We start from the raw sequence: 15049 nt of genomic DNA, 5'->3' as shown, positions 1-15049 counted from the left end.
GAGAAAATTATTGTCTATAAAATGCTTCTTTAAAAAGTTAATTTTCTGGCTGGAAAACCCAGCGTGTGCGTGTGTGTGTGTGTGTGTGTGTGTGTGAATGAAGAGAGTAAGGGTCAGGTCCCTCATTTTGGATTGTGTCTCTCCCCCTCCTCTGGGTGGAGGATGGGGATGTGGGCTGGGGCTTTATTGAGGGTGCTTTTCCTGTTGGGAGTAGTGGTGGGTCATAAAACCTAGAGGAGGTTGTTTTGATCTGGTGACTTCTCAGGAAGTAGCATTTGAGCTTTTGCTTTGTAAATCACTCTCCCCTAAACTGGCCAACTAGATTGGATTGCACTTCCCCAAGCCCACCTGGGGCCCTTCTTACTTCCCTTTCCCCAGTAAACCAAAGCAGAAAAATCAAAGCAAGTCCAGGGGCCCCAGATCCTCTGCCTCCAATATGAAAAGGGCTCACTGGTGATTTGACCCCTCTAAATTCGGCATGTTCTGGGTGGTATGGCCATAGTTCTCCTTAAAATTCCAGATTTAAAAATCATACCATCTTTCATTTTCTTTTGCCCATGCAGACTTTGGTTCCCCCAACCCCTCAGTTAAAAAACAAGTAACATGGAAGGTAATCAGCTTCTGAGTCTGGTGGTAGATACAATGACTCCTGGGGGCACTACTCTCTTGTGGGGCTGCCATCTCCCTGTGATGCATTTCCTGAGCCCCAAACCCCTTCTTGACAAGGTGGGACTTTGGGTGTGTAAGAGAGAGCTCATGAAGAGAGGGGATGGGACTGAGGCATCATCTAGCATTATATGAATGGAGGAAACTCTCTGCAGTCAGTGACTGGGATTTATGTAATTAAGATGCATGCTGGGGTGTGAGTGAAAGCCCACAGCCTCCTTACTAACTGAACTGTAGCAAAAAAAAAAAAAAGCATTTTACCTAAATGGCTCCATTTTGTAATGTTAATGACCCTTTCCCTCCTAAAGACACCCCTGCTTCTCAAGGGTCCCTCTGCCAGCTTTGGGCTAGGGAGCTAAAGGGAAAAGAAGTAAAGAGGCTTCTATCTCTGTCTCAGTTCAGGCTACAAGTTAGGATGCTTTCAGGCCCAGACATCAGGGCTCCTATCCATAGCCAGAGAAATGCCCCGTATGCTGGAAATGAGGCCATAGATTATATGAATTCCCTCTTAGCACTTACTTGCACAGGCTCCAGTTTACTCTCCTTCATTTCCCTGAGAAGTCTGAGTTGGGGCATCCCAAACCCGCAACCATCAGAGAATCTCCCTCATTCCTAAGGCTCGATGCAAATACACTGCCTTTATAGAGAGCTGAGCACTTCCATAGCTGTATACGGGAAAATATATTTATAGATCACTCCGTGTATAATAGGATGTATGTTTTCCATATCTCTCTACTCCACATTTAAATGCAGATTTATAGATCTTTAGATTTATAGATCCACAGTGAACATAACAGTCCTCTGTCAGATTTCTGTGTGCATATTACCAATCTCTCTATAGTGCTGGATGTATAGGCTGGGATGTATTGGTACAGCACTCCCTAAATATCTGGATGAATATTTGGTGAGCTTTTTCTTTCCCCTTGGTTGGAAAAAGACTCTGAGTCTGTTGCTCAATCTCTATTTTGAAAAATTTATCTAGATTTATGCAAAAGCCCCAACTCATAAAATAGCTACATATTGAAGCTACATATTTGGAGATCTTTATAGTCTTTGCAGTTTTGCTGCAAACTTAAATATTTGAAAGTATGTTTAGAGATGGTTCCATAATACATGTATCTATATGTAGGGGCATAGATCTCCCTCCAGAAGGATATAAACTTAATTCATCTCTCTGTCTATCTCTGTGTCAATAAAGACATCAGGTGAGTGCCTTTATTGGGGATAGGGAACAAATATCTTTCTGGCTGTTTTGCTTATTAAAGAGAGTGATTCTGTTCCTGTCTTCAAGGTTCCCACTAAATAGAGTCCAAAGGAGTTAGCTGCCTCCTAAAAACCTGCTCTAGGGACCACAGCCCTCTCCAGGCTTTCCCTGTGACCTGAAATCCCAGCCCAATCTCCCCAACCTGCAGGACCTCCCAGAACAGCCGCTAAGAAGGGAGAGAAAAGGGAAGAGTCCTAGGACTATGCTCCTCTTGGCTCTCAGGGTGGAGAGGTTGAGGGAGGGAAGCATGAGTCTCCCCAACACAACTGGGCCTTTGAAATTTGGGGAAAGATGTTCAAGTCTCCCCCTATTTTTGGAGGGTGCCCAAATGGTGCGAGGGTCACTGCCCTACCCATAAATGCCTCCTCCCCAATTGTTCTTGGTGCCCAGGGCCCAATTAAGCGGCTGCCTCACTCCCGGCAGCCGAGCTCTTATCGGCCGGGGATTGATGCCTCCGCGGCTCCTGTATATCATTTCCAAGATTTTTTCTGTCCAACTCCTCGGCTCCTTCGGCTTCCGCGGCTTTGACTAATGATTGCTACAGATGCCAACGTCTCCAGAATCCTAATAGCCAGGCAGGCGGACTCTTATTTACCCGGCAACATTGCCGCGGGGGAAGGGGGGCTGGGGGAGCAAGGATTGGGGTGTTGCAGGTTGTGGGGGACAGGGGAGAAGGTTGTGATCAAGTTTCCCTGAACTTCTTCCCCAGTGAGAAAGACATTGCCAACTCCCTCCTCTCCCTGAGGGAAAAATAGAATCATAAAATAGGGCTAATAGTAACTCATAGTTTGCCTCGTTGGAAAAGATCAAAGAATGAACAGGACATGGGAGAATAATCAGAGAAGTGTTTATTACTTGTAAATAGATGAGATTAAGCAGGACACCAGCAGTTTAGGAAGGAAAAAGGAGGGTTTCTTTTATTTTTTTGTCCGGAGGAGGAGAGACAGGGAAAGTCAGCCACGGTGGGAGAAGGGGCTCCTTTTTAAGTTTTCGCGTCTTCCCCGTCCTCTCCCCACCCCAAATCTGGTCTTCCCATCCGTGAAAATGCCTCCCCTTTTCCCCTTTCTTCGCCTCACCTTCGGTCACTCCGGTGTAGGGATGACCCGCGTGTTGCCGACCCCGGTGCCTCCTCCCAGAGGCCGCTCGGGTGCCCGCTGGGGCTGCCGGAGTGCTGGGGCCTCTGTCTGGGGGTGGGGAGAAAATCAGACCCAACAGCCCACTGCGGGCTGGGGGTCGCCGGCCTTGCGGTTCCACGCGGGCCGAGTGGCGGAAAGTTGCAGCCGAATCCGCTTCTCCGGCGCTTCTGGGCCGCCAGCGGGGCCAGGTCTTTGGGGGGAGAGGCTGGAGTTCCCCGCCGAGCCTGCAGCCTGGGCATTGCGCTTCCTCGGGTCTCCATCCTGACCTTCCCAGACATACACACTTCATGCCGGTGAAGAGACAAAAAAGCCGAGCGGCCCGGCTCCGAGCCCAGGCGTGGAGTGCTCACTCCAACCCGGAATATTTTTCTATCAGAGAATAATGGAGCACAAAATAATTCAGCAGAGCGGATGGGCAGGAGCGCAGTGTGGGAGCCCCGCGCGGTGGGCCGGCTGCACAGCGGGCCGCGCCGCCCAGCCCCGGAGGACCATTTCGTTGGAGTGTAGAGCGAGGCCGCAGCCCAGCCCTGACCCAGCAGCCCGAGGGCCAGTCTCTAAATGACGGCCCTTCAAGAGGACTCGGAAATGCAAAAAGGGAGCCGAAAAATTTGAACAGTCTGAAGGTAGAGGCGTCCCGGCGCGGCCAAAGCGAAAATCAATTACGTAATTAAAACGGGGAGAGGGCGAGGCCAGAGGTTGGGGGTCCCGGGTTCCGAGGAGGCGGCCAAAGTATGGGCCGAGGCGGGTGAGTGGCCCGGGGATGGGGCTCGCCCGCCACGGCCCGGAGCGCGAGGGGCTGCGGGGAGGTTTATCACAGATCGCTATTGATTCCCGCTCGTCTGGGGAGAGCAGGCTGCATGTCCTCCTCCAGGCCGGATCCTGAAACCGACCGATGGGCCTTTCCGGGCTCCCTCATTTTTTATGGGGTTGCGGCACGCAGTGAAAGACGGCTCCCCAGATCCCAGGAGTGCCCGGATCTGTCCAGGCAAGTTTGTCTGAGAGTGCAGGTGGCACCAAGACATTGCCTCCGGGTTTAAGGGGATAGAGGAAGGTGGTACCCTAGTTTCAGGCACTTACATGTTCCTCTCGGTCTGGATTCCCCCAGCCTGGGAATCCAGGCTTGCTTTTGGAATGACTCTTATCTAAGGAGGGAGGCTTGGAAGGGATGTGGGTAGGCTTATCAAGGGGAAACTTGGGCCTGAGCTAACTGGATCCCTTAGGGGTCCCAGGGACCCCAGGGAAGGAAAGGGAACAGTTTCTGGAGGAAGGAAAGAAGGCACACAGGGAGCTCTGTTTGTGAAGAAATGATGTTCTTGTTATTATTGAGGTTAATGATGGTAATGATTGGGTATGGCTGGGTCAGCCTGAAAGAAGAGCTCTCCACAGCCCTTTCTCACAGAGGCTTCTCTGGAGAAGTCACTGGCTCTCTGACCTAGCTGTAATTGGGGAGAATAAAATGAAGACCTTTCCTCCCCTGCCCTTTCCTCCCCCACTCCTTAAGAACTCCAGGAAAAAAGGGGACACCTTGTAAAATCTTCATCACCCACCCCAATAATTTCCCCTCTGCTCTCTCCAGTAAAACGCGTCATTTGGGGGCACTGGGCTTTTGCCAGGCACCCTTCTTATGAAGTTCAGCAAGCAGTTCCTGGGCCAAGTCCCTACTAATGAATTCTGTTTCTGACTCTGGAGGAGACCCAGGATTCTCTTGCCTGCTCCATGGAATTCTCCCTCCATCCTTGTCTCTGCCTTCCTTGGTCTAGGGTGCCTCAACCCATGAGTCCCTGGAAGCTCAGAGGCCAAGAACAGATTAGAGTATTTTGAGATGCCCTCATCAACCCCAAAAGGAACCCCACCTTCCTATCGGCTTCTTAATTCTGGGAGCACCAGGTCAGCTCTCTGGAAGCTACCCTAAGCCAGCCTAATTCCTAAATCTTTCAAAACCACATTTAGAGTGCTTTAAAAGTAAAAGTCCTTTCACCCACCTCTAACAGGAAAGTTCAAGTTAGAAATACTCAGCAGCGCAAGCTTCTTGCAGCACTGTCAGAATTTTTCAATAACAACAACAAAAATAAGAATTAAAGCTTTCATCAAGGGGAGAAAGGGACACCCCCACCCTAGTTTTAAAGAGGATATAATCCTGCAGCCTTGGACGAGAGTGGGGAGCAGGGGTCAGTGAGGCCAGGATGAGCAAAGAAGAGGATGGGGAACCCAACCTCTAACTAACAATTTCTCCAGCATAAAAATGAAACATCAAATTCGTTAGCCCAGGGCCTTCATTTTTCCCCTTCCACATTATAACTAGTTATTGAACTCACTGGAAGATCTAAAGGCCATTTGCGAAGAGACAAATTTCAATGGAGTTTCCCCATCAATAACCCCATGGCAGTGACCTATTGGAACAAGTCAAACACCCGAGGTGAAATGCAGGTCACTCTGTCTAACCAATATTAAAATGCGGCCACTTTTTAAAAAGCCACTTTAAATGAGATTTGAGGAAAATTGAATTCCAAGGAAGGCAAAGCAAGGAGGGGGAAATTCACGAGAGGACCCTGCTTATGGTCTCCGAACAAACAGGAGAAATTCATCTTTAATATTTTAAAGGGGGGCAAATTAACATTCCATGATTGCTTTTTTTTTTTTGAGACTATAAGCGATTCCAGGAGAAAAAAAAGGTTGAGTATTTTCTGGTGACACGTCTGGGTTATTAAAATCATTTTAGACCAATTCATTACTTTTACTGACAAGAGATTTAAGAAAAAATCAATTAAGCATTTGCATATTCTTTTGCATACATTAGCCCTGCCTGCTGGCATTAGAAGGGGACAAAACACATACATATATACAAATACACACACAGCGGGGAAAATGGGAGCCTTGCTTTATTTGGGGGTTTGCAAGTTGCTTGGAGAAAAAAAAAATGGAATGAATTACTTGATGGTATACCATCTAAAAGTCAAATTTATTTGAGGAAGAGGAAAGAGACGTGTTGCGATGTTTAATCTCTAAAACAACAACAAAAACCATATATACACGCGCGCGCACACAGTCACATCCTGTCCTTCTGAGAGTGGGGAAAGGAATGACACCTCATTTTCCCTCTCTTTGCCCGCCAAATCCTGAGTTGGCTCTCACTATTTTTCTCCCTAGGAAAATCCAGGGAGTCTGAGAGGTGAGATTTTAATGCAGCAGAGAATCAGTGGAGTCGCTGAGGTCTCTCAGCCGGCAGCTTGTTACTGGGGAGGGGAGGAATATGGGTTATCCAACGGTCAGTATGGTAATGCGGGCACAATAAGGCCTCGCACACAATGGACACATATTTTTCTTCAGCGGTGTCAGAAGGGAAGCGCTTTGTACTAAAACACGTTTCCGAAAGAGAAACCAGATCGAGATTTAGAAAGAATATGGGGGGGCGGATGCGGGTAGCATTCAGAGAGTGATTGTTTGGAGGCTGGCAAAAGGTGATCAGAAAAAATAAAAAAAATAAAATTGGGGCTGAGAGAGGTAGAGGGCAGAGCAGGGGTTGGAGATCCCTGGGCTGATGAGGCAGGAGGGCAAAACACAAAAGGAGATACAAGGATTCATCACGGACAAGAGCTGCTTTAGGCCGCCCCCCCTCCAACCCATTAAGCTAACGCTAAGTACAGGAGCCCTCAGAAGGGATCTTATTTCTATGCTCGCAATAATATCCAGGTGAAAATGTTTGTATGTGTGTGTCTGTGTAGCGGACTCTGGCTTGCTGTTTTCATGTGATAGGCGACTTTCTTGCTACTGAGATATAGGAGCCCAAAGAGAGTTTTTTTGGTAAATGATGTAGATACATGTGGACAAATTTGGGGAAATCTCCCAGATTTTACTTTCTGGATCCGAATGTCAAATTAGCTGTGCAAACCTGGGAAGAAAACTCCATGTATTTATGGCTGCATAAGGAGGCACTTAATACATCAATAAATATTAATAGTATGAATGCACATGGACTTGGCATTCAGTTGAAGGCATCTGAACTCTCTTGGATCTGCCTACACACACTGGCCCAAAGTGGGTTTCGTGCTCCCTTTCCCTCAACGCACCTGCAGGAGCTCAGAATCCTGGCGAGTGGGGGTGTACGATGGGCCGAGCCTTGGAAAGGACTTCCTAGCAAGCCCAAGAGGGTGAAAAGAAGGAAGAAAAGCAAGTTGAGGCGGGGGCAGGGCTGGTAGAAGGTAACAGTGAGGGCTGGGAGGAGGGGAGCCAGGTGGAGGTGAGACTATTCCTGGCCAGCATAGGGTGGGGCAGCCTGATCCAGGTGCAGGCCTAGAAGGGAGGATGGGGGTGGGGCTGGAAGGCTTTCTCCTTCAGCAACCTTTCCCCCACCCTACCTGAGCTCCTGGAGTTCTGCTTCTCCCCAGGTTGGGGGCTGGGGCTGGGTTCAGAATTTTTCTGTAGGACAGCAGTCAGCATTGGTTTCCCTTTGGCACTTCTAACAACTTGTAATTAACCCACCCCCCAGCACCAATAATAAACCAACTAAGCAGCAGCCTTCACCTTCTCAGAGTCTCAAGCTCCTCTTCCAACCAAACCAGCCAATCTTCACACGCAGAGGGTCCCAGATAAGAGTGAGCAGGAGTACTTTGGAAATTTGAGAATCGCCTCTAAGAGGTGGTCAGCCTCCAGGGAATTCCGGTTCTCTCACCCATCTAGTGGCAGCAAGTGGGCACTGACCTCTGGGCAAGAGGTTTCCAGGGACTCCCAAGCACTGGCTCTTGGTGAACCTAGGGTGAGGGTAGGGGGCTTGAACATGGCAGGAAGAAAGGTGGCCACGGGCCCAGGCAGAGGGAATCAGTCCTTTGGGGCATCTGCTGTGGCCCAGCTCTCCAACCTCAGGGTGAGCCCTAATTTGGAAGTGAGAACCCTCTCTGGCATCCCAAAGGTGGTGAGAGACAGGTTGGGAATCTCCTGCCTTCAGCCTCCCTCTCGCAACGGTTTTATTTTTTTCCCTTTCCCCTCCTCATTCCCTTAATTGCAGATGTTCTAATTAAACCCTCAAATAGTTGTTATGCCGTTTTAAAAGGTACTTATTCAAGTGTCAACCAGGCTGGGCTGGGAGGAGGCAGCGTAGGGCGGCGAATTAAAGGTAGATTGACTAATCACAGCGGCGATCATAATAATAAAATCAGAGGGGAAAAAAATCACATTACGACTTTTCGTGGAAAGGAGGGAGCAGGCAGCCAGCGGCCGCCAGCCCTGCGCCGCCGCCGACACAAAGAGTGCGGGCGATTCCGCGAGACTGATTTATGACGTTTTACAGCCCTATAAAAGCTGTAGCGACGAGGCAAGCGCTCCTACCACCGCTGGCAGATTTAGTCTAATAAATAAAACATAAACAGTTAACTTTATGTGTCACTTTTATTGTTATCAAGTAAAATATAGCCGAGCCCCGGCAAGCTATGATTTTAAACTATAATTGTTATCAAGTGCAACAAGGGGACCCAGCTCCCTCCCTGGGCTCTCCCTTCTGCCACCCCCACCAACTCTGAGTTATGGGATCAGTTAATTAGAATTGGTGGCATGACGTGGCCACCCCTAGCTGGCGGGGGGGGGGGGGGGGGGCGGGGCGGTGTCAGAAAGCAGCTCTTCTTGCCCCCTCCCTCCTCCATGGCCCTGCCACCCCACCATCAAGGCTATTCCTGTGGGTGGGTGGCAAGAGAGAGGGGAGGGCGCAGGAATGGACTGGAGACCCCCGAGTCCCGCCCAGCCTCCCCAGCTTCGTGAGCTCACCCCTCAGCTTTTGGAAGGCAGCCTGGAGCTGACCCTTGGGGATGCGTGTTTACATGTAAACACATGTGTTACATGGATACAATCCCTGGCCGGAAGCAGGCTCTACTAACGCAGGCCTTCCTCCTAGCTAGGTCTGCCCTCTGTGGGGATGGAGAAGGAAGAGCTCCCAGGGCCTTGGCTGGGCACCATCCCAGGGGACTGGCCCCTGGCAGAGTGCTCTCCTCCTTGCCCCAAGTCCTCGGGAACCGGCCTTGGAGGTAGTTGTCAGAAAGCGGCAGGCCAGGCAGAATGGAGAGCAGAAACAACTGGCAGCGGGAGAGATCCTCTGCTCCAGGCTGGGCAGGGAGGGTCAGTGGGCACTTGGGGAGGGCAAGGCTTCTGAACTATGCTTTTGCCAACCACTTCCTGTCTCTCTTCAGCGGGGGCTCAACCCCCAGACCTCCAGAAATGACGTCAGAATCATTTGCATCCCGCTGCCTCTACCTGCCTGGTCCAGCTGGGACCCTGCCTCGCCGGCCCCCTGGCCAGAGGGTTGGGTGAGTGTGTATGGAGAAGAGGGCTGGACTCTGGTCTCCTTGGATGGCGGGGTACCACAGGCTCTCCAGCCTCCTGGGCTCAGCCTGGGCCCCTCCCCATCCAACCGCCACTCCAGTCCTCATTCAACTTCCTCTTCCTGCGAAAGAGGGGCGCTGCCCCGTGACCTACACAGATTGAGACAGGATCGCCATGAATGGGGATCTCTGGAAAAGCTCGGGAGCCGAGGCCCGAGGGGTACACCGGAGGTTCAACGGGAGACTCTGGGAGGGGGCTGAATCACAGCCTCCCAACAGCCTCCCTATGCCCAGGCTTTGGAAAGGAGCTGGGGGCTTCCCATCTCCTTTGGCAGGGGAGCGTTGTCAGTCGGAGGGGTGTGTACTGGGGGCACCCCAGCCCCTGCCAGCTAACCCCACATCACCACCACCACCCCCCAGCACCACCACCACACACAAAAAAAATTGGATACATTTTGAATAAAGCGATTCGGTTCCTTATCCGGGGACTGGGTTGCTCCGTGTGATTGGCCGGCGGAGTCACATGGTGAAAGTAACTTTACAGGGTCGCTAGCTAGTAGGAGGGCTTTATGGAGCAGAAAAACGACAAAGCGAGAAAAATTATTTTCCACTCCAGAAATTAATGATCATGAGCTCGTATTTGATGGACTCTAACTACATCGATCCGAAATTTCCTCCATGCGAAGAATATTCGCAAAATAGCTACATCCCTGAACACAGTCCGGAATATTACGGCCGGACCAGGGAATCGGGATTCCAGCATCACCACCAGGAGCTGTACCCACCACCGCCTCCGCGCCCTAGCTACCCTGAGCGCCAGTATAGCTGCACCAGTCTCCAGGGGCCGGGCAATTCGCGAGGCCACGGGCCGGCCCAGGCGGGCCACCACCACCCCGAGAAATCACAGCCGCTCTGCGAGCCGGCGCCTCTCTCAGGCGCCTCCGCCTCCCCGTCCCCAGCCCCGCCAGCCTGCAGCCAGCCAGCCCCTGACCATCCCTCCAGCGCCGCCAGCAAGCAACCCATAGTCTACCCATGGATGAAAAAAATCCACGTTAGCACGGGTAGGCAACTTTGCTTTTTGCTCTCCCCCTCCCCTCTTCCCCAGCGCTCCCCACCCTCCTCGGCCCCCGCCGGCCCCGTCCTCCTTTCTCTCCTTCCCCCTCTCTCTCCAGGAGCGACTCTGGGTTAGCACAATTGAACTGGATTTACGAGCGAGAATGGGTAATTACATCCCCCATAAATTTTATGGCTTAGCTACTCTGGGCAGTCCGAGCCATGTGCTACGATCTGTTATGTATGTGTGAAAACTATGCTCGCTTTCTAAGGGCGCATAAATAATTCAGTGTCGTTACAATGAGGATTCCCCTCTTATTACACTACAAAGTCTCCAGCTCCCTTCAACTTCTTTATAACCCATTTAGCTTGATGACTTTATTTCCATCACCCCCTCCTCCTGTTCCAACAGAGCTGAGGATGGGGTGAGGGTGGGGGGCGGGGAGCCTGCTGCCTTTGAACCCCACTATTTGCTTTCCCCCCTCCCCTCAGTGAACCCCAATTATAACGGAGGGGAACCCAAGCGCTCGAGGACAGCCTACACCCGGCAGCAAGTCCTGGAATTAGAGAAAGAGTTTCATTACAATCGCTACCTGACCCGAAGGAGAAGGATCGAGATCGCCCACTCGCTGTGCCTCTCTGAGAGGCAGATCAAAATCTGGTTCCAAAACCGTCGCATGAAATGGAAGAAGGACCACCGACTTCCCAACACCAAAGTCAGGTCAGCGCCCCCGGCCGGCGCTGCGCCCAGCACCCTCTCCGCAGCCACCCCGGGCACTTCTGAAGACCACTCCCAGAGCGCCACGCCGCCGGAGCAGCAACGGGCAGAGGACATTACCAGGTTATAAAACATAACTCACACCCTGCCCCTATCCCAGGCCCCCCATCCTCCCCTCACACACAAATTGACTCTTATTTATAGAATTTAATATATATATATATTTTGGTTCTTTTCTCTCTTCCTCCCACCTTCCCCCTTGTCAGTTCCAAACAGACAAAACAGATAAACAAGCCCCCTGCCCTTCTCTCCTTTCCACTGTTAAGGACCCTTTTAAGCATGTGATGTTGTCTTAGCATGGTACCTGCTGGTTTTTTGTTTTTTGTTTTTTTTTTTAAGGCCATTTTGGGGGGTTATTTATTTTTTAAGGGAAAAAAAACTGCAAAAATTATATATTGCAAGGTGTGATGGTCTGGTTTGGGTGCATTTCAGGGGAAATGAGGAAAAGAAAGAAGGAAAAAGATTTTTAAGCCAGTACTCCTCCTCCTCCTCCTTCCCCCCTCTTTCCTTAGGCCTTTTGCATTGAAAATGCACCAGGGGAGGTTAGTGAGGGGGAAGTCATTTTAAGGAGAACAAAGCTATGAAGTTCTTTTGTATTATTGTTGGGGGGAGCTGGGAGGAGAAGGGGGAAGACAGCAGACAAAGCTAAATGCATCTGGAGAGCCTCTCAGAGCTGTTCAGTTTGAGGAGCCAAAAGAAAATAAAAATGAACTTTCAGTTCAGAGAGGCAGTCTATAGGTAGAACACCCCACCCCACCCCCCATCATGGTTATTGTGTTTTTGGACTGAATTTACTTGATTATTGTAAAACTTGCAATAAAGAATTTTAGTGTCGATGTGAAATGCCCCGTGATCAATAATAAACCAGTGGATGTGAATTAGTTTTACGTCAGTGTCTGATGGTTTCTTTTTCTCCCCCTTCTCCTTCTGGCCTGGAAACATCCCACCTTCTCTCTAGAGTTGCTGAAGTTTACTCTAAGCAAATACACACATCTTAACTCTCAACTCCAGTTTCCCAAGGTCCTTAGAAGATCCAGCAATAGGTTTGGGGCAGAGGATGTCAGAAGAGGGGATGTGGAAGAGTAGGGCACTCCCTCCCTGAGTCTGTAGGGGCCAGACTCTCCTGGGGGGTCTCACTTTTCTAGAGTTAAACATGGTGCCTTCTTTGTCTCTTCCTCTCTCCTCTCTTCTCCCTTCCCTCTGGTGAGTAGGCCTGCCTAATTTGCAGATTAGAAGGCAAGTTTAGGGAGTGGGGACGAAGAAGAGTTTTCATCTTTGGGGAGTTCTTTGGGGCTGAAGGATTAGGAAGATGCCTCTCAACATGCCTGTTGTCATAAAAGAAGAAACATTTTGAGCTGGTGATTCTAAAGCAGCAAAGTGACCTGTCAGGATGGCTTTTCTGTTTGTTTAGACTTGGAAAGAAGGGTGAAGTGGAGGCCAGAGGCCTGGGAGGCCCTCTTGCATGGGTAGGCCTCAAAGCCTGATGCCTGGAGATAATGAAGCACTCTTATTCCCTGCTCCACCCCCCCCCCCCAACCAACTTTTATCATGGACCTGCTAGATGTGGAGAAAAGACACAGGGAGAGGCAGGGGGATCACCTTTCTTCCTACAACCTCCCAGGTCTCCACAGGACTTGAAGATTGAAGGAACAAGACTTCCTGCTTGTAAGAAAAAAATTTTTTAAATTGCTTCCTTGGGGGTTAAAACAAAAAACTGATTTGGATTGCCTGAATGATTACTTTAAGCCAAAGTCTCCAAAGAATTCTAGTCCTGGAGACCAGGCTCTGAGCAAGGCCTGCCCGAATTTTTGCTTGTTTGTTGGGAGAAGGTAAAGGGGTAGTTGGTGAGCTTCTCCGACAGTTTATCCAAATATCAGGATGGAGGGCTGTCAGAAGTAGAAAAGAGAGGGATAAGAGATCTGGGATAAGTAGGGAAGCCATGGGTACTGCTGTCCTCTCTCCTCAAATTCTGGAGTGAAAGGCAACAGAGGAACCAAGTTATGAAAAGCTGTTTGATATGCTTTGGATTTATTTCCTCTTGAACCACTTGCTGGGTATGTGTGTGTGTGTGTGTGTGTGTGTGTGTGCTGGGGTCCTGTAGGTCTACTTTCCCCTCCCTCAATGGTGCCCTGGGGACAGCAAAACATGCTGCCTACAGTGTGAGGAAGCAGGGCCAACAATTATCTGGAGTGATTTTATGTAATCAAGTGAATTAGGGGCCAAATCTGACTGTAGCTCCCATCATCTTGATGCAATTGGCTTTGGGGCAGGAAAAGGGGGTCTAGTTGCTCTTAGGAAAAGGGAAGGTGTGAGAGGGGGACCTGGAAGTCTTTTCAATCCCTTAAGGAAGTTAAGATGGAAAGAGGGGGCAATGGAAATTAAGATTGATAATCTTTTCCTAACTTTGCTCACTTGGTTTCAGGGGAATGTATTCTTTCTCCTCCCTAAAGTGGAAGGGATGAACACAGGGGAGGGAAATTCACTGTCTTCTATATGTTAAGATGAACTTGCTAAAGGTACACACTCTTGTTCGAGAAAAGCAGTATAAAAGGATTGGGACAGTTCTTTTATTTTTCCTTCTTTAGGAGCTTCTGTTTTAAATTCCTCTTCTCATACATCCACATGTAGTCACTCTCTGTGTATCTCAGTCTGAAAAGCAGAAACATCAGACATCCATAGTTTGACAAATAAAACTAAACCCTCTTGTATTTGAGTTTTGGAAAAATTTGGCCTCTGGCCTTCCCTCCAGTGGGTTCCATTCTTTGCTCTTTCCCCAAAACTCTCCTTTGCCTTGGACCTGACCACCTGGAATGGGATCAGGCTCTCGGAAATGAGTGGGATGTCCAGAGTAGGGGGCCAACCTGAGCCCCTAGCTCTAGCTGTCTTGACCCACTGGATGCTGCTACAGCCTCACTGGGAAGCTGAGGGTCGGGGCTTTTATTGAAGTTGGATTGAATAGTGGGGAAAGCCTGGGGGAGGGTGGGGAAGACGCAGCCCAGGTTCACGGGGAGGACACAGCATTTTCTCTCCCATCGCCTTTATATTCGGCAGCGCCTCTGACCTCTCCCCCACCCCCAGCTCCAACCCTCCCAAGCCAGCCCTAGCTCAGCCCCCTGTCTCCAGACAGGATGCCACAGCTTCTGTGGGGCTGGGGATTTCTTGCCCCGAGTAATGGGAGAGGCAAGGCGCAAGAATGCCTGCTAGCGTATTGTGTGTGTCTCTCCAATGGCTAAGTAAAAAGAAGACGGGGTGAAACCGGCAACACCAATCTTCCAAGGTCCTTCTCTCCAAGCACCAGGAGATCCCCACAGGTCAAAAATCCCCTTGACATGTAAGTAGTTAGCACTCATATGCTCTGGGGGCGAGGAGCACAGCAATTTCAACTCTCTCTCTATTTGCCATTCATTTTTATTTCAAAGCCCCGTCTTGGGGAGGGAAGGCGGGAAATCCAATCAGGAGCGGTGAACTTCTGCTTGGGGAAAAAATTAGAGTATCTGAGCCGAGGAGTGTACCTGGGGAACGAAGAAACTTGTCTCCCAAAGGAGAGAAAGAGTGGAGAAAGTGAGCCTGGGGGCGGGGGCGGGGGCGGGGGAAGGACTGAGGAACTTTGCATGTCTGAGGGCCTCTCACTGCCGCTTGTGTGAAGTTTCCTACAAAGTTTTCTCTGCAATCTGTGCATTAGCTTTTTTTGAGCATAGACTTGGCGGATTGCAATCCAGGGACGCCTTCCCGCTGTTAGATGTATGTATCTGTGTGTATTTGGGGGACCGCTAAGGAAGACAAACAGTTAAGGGTTTCTCCGGAGCTTGGGGCCAGGGTACCCTCTGCTAGGCACGGTTTGTCTGCT

The 15049-nt window shown here is 50.1% G+C and overlaps 2 protein-coding genes across 4 annotated transcripts in view; both read left to right on the top strand.

Annotated features, from left to right (window-relative positions):
* Positions 1-8621: 8621 nt before the first annotated feature.
* Positions 8622-12089, top strand: HOXC4 (homeobox C4). Of its 2 annotated transcripts, XM_086398983.1 has the most exons (4): positions 8622-9077; positions 9240-10432; positions 10544-10592; positions 10917-12089. In XM_086398983.1, the coding sequence occupies exons 3-4, from the start codon at positions 10589-10591 to the stop codon at positions 11270-11272; spliced, it is 360 nt and encodes a 119-aa protein (XP_086255109.1). In that variant the 5' UTR covers positions 8622-9077; positions 9240-10432; positions 10544-10588; the 3' UTR covers positions 11273-12089. The 2 variants fall into 2 exon arrangements, with proteins under 2 accessions (XP_086255109.1, XP_086255107.1); XM_086398981.1 differs by lacking the exon at positions 10544-10592.
* A 2329-nt stretch (positions 12090-14418) lies between these two features.
* Positions 14419-15049, top strand: part of LOC147371469 (uncharacterized) — a 34409-nt gene continuing 33778 nt past the window's right edge. Inside the window, exon 1 of one of the 2 annotated variants that reach the window (XR_015163520.1) lies at positions 14419-14533. The gene's annotated coding sequence lies outside the window, so the exon portion shown is untranslated. The remainder of the gene's footprint in view (positions 14534-15049) is intronic. The other variant, XR_015163515.1, reaches the window with a different exon arrangement.

Source organism: Bos grunniens, chromosome 5 (genome assembly GCF_055505025.1).
Source record: "Bos grunniens cultivar Pamir isolate PY7600 chromosome 5, Bosgru_T2T1.0, whole genome shotgun sequence".
NCBI lineage: Eukaryota > Metazoa > Chordata > Mammalia > Artiodactyla > Bovidae > Bos > Bos grunniens.
This window is presented reverse-complemented; position numbering and strand designations above follow the sequence as displayed.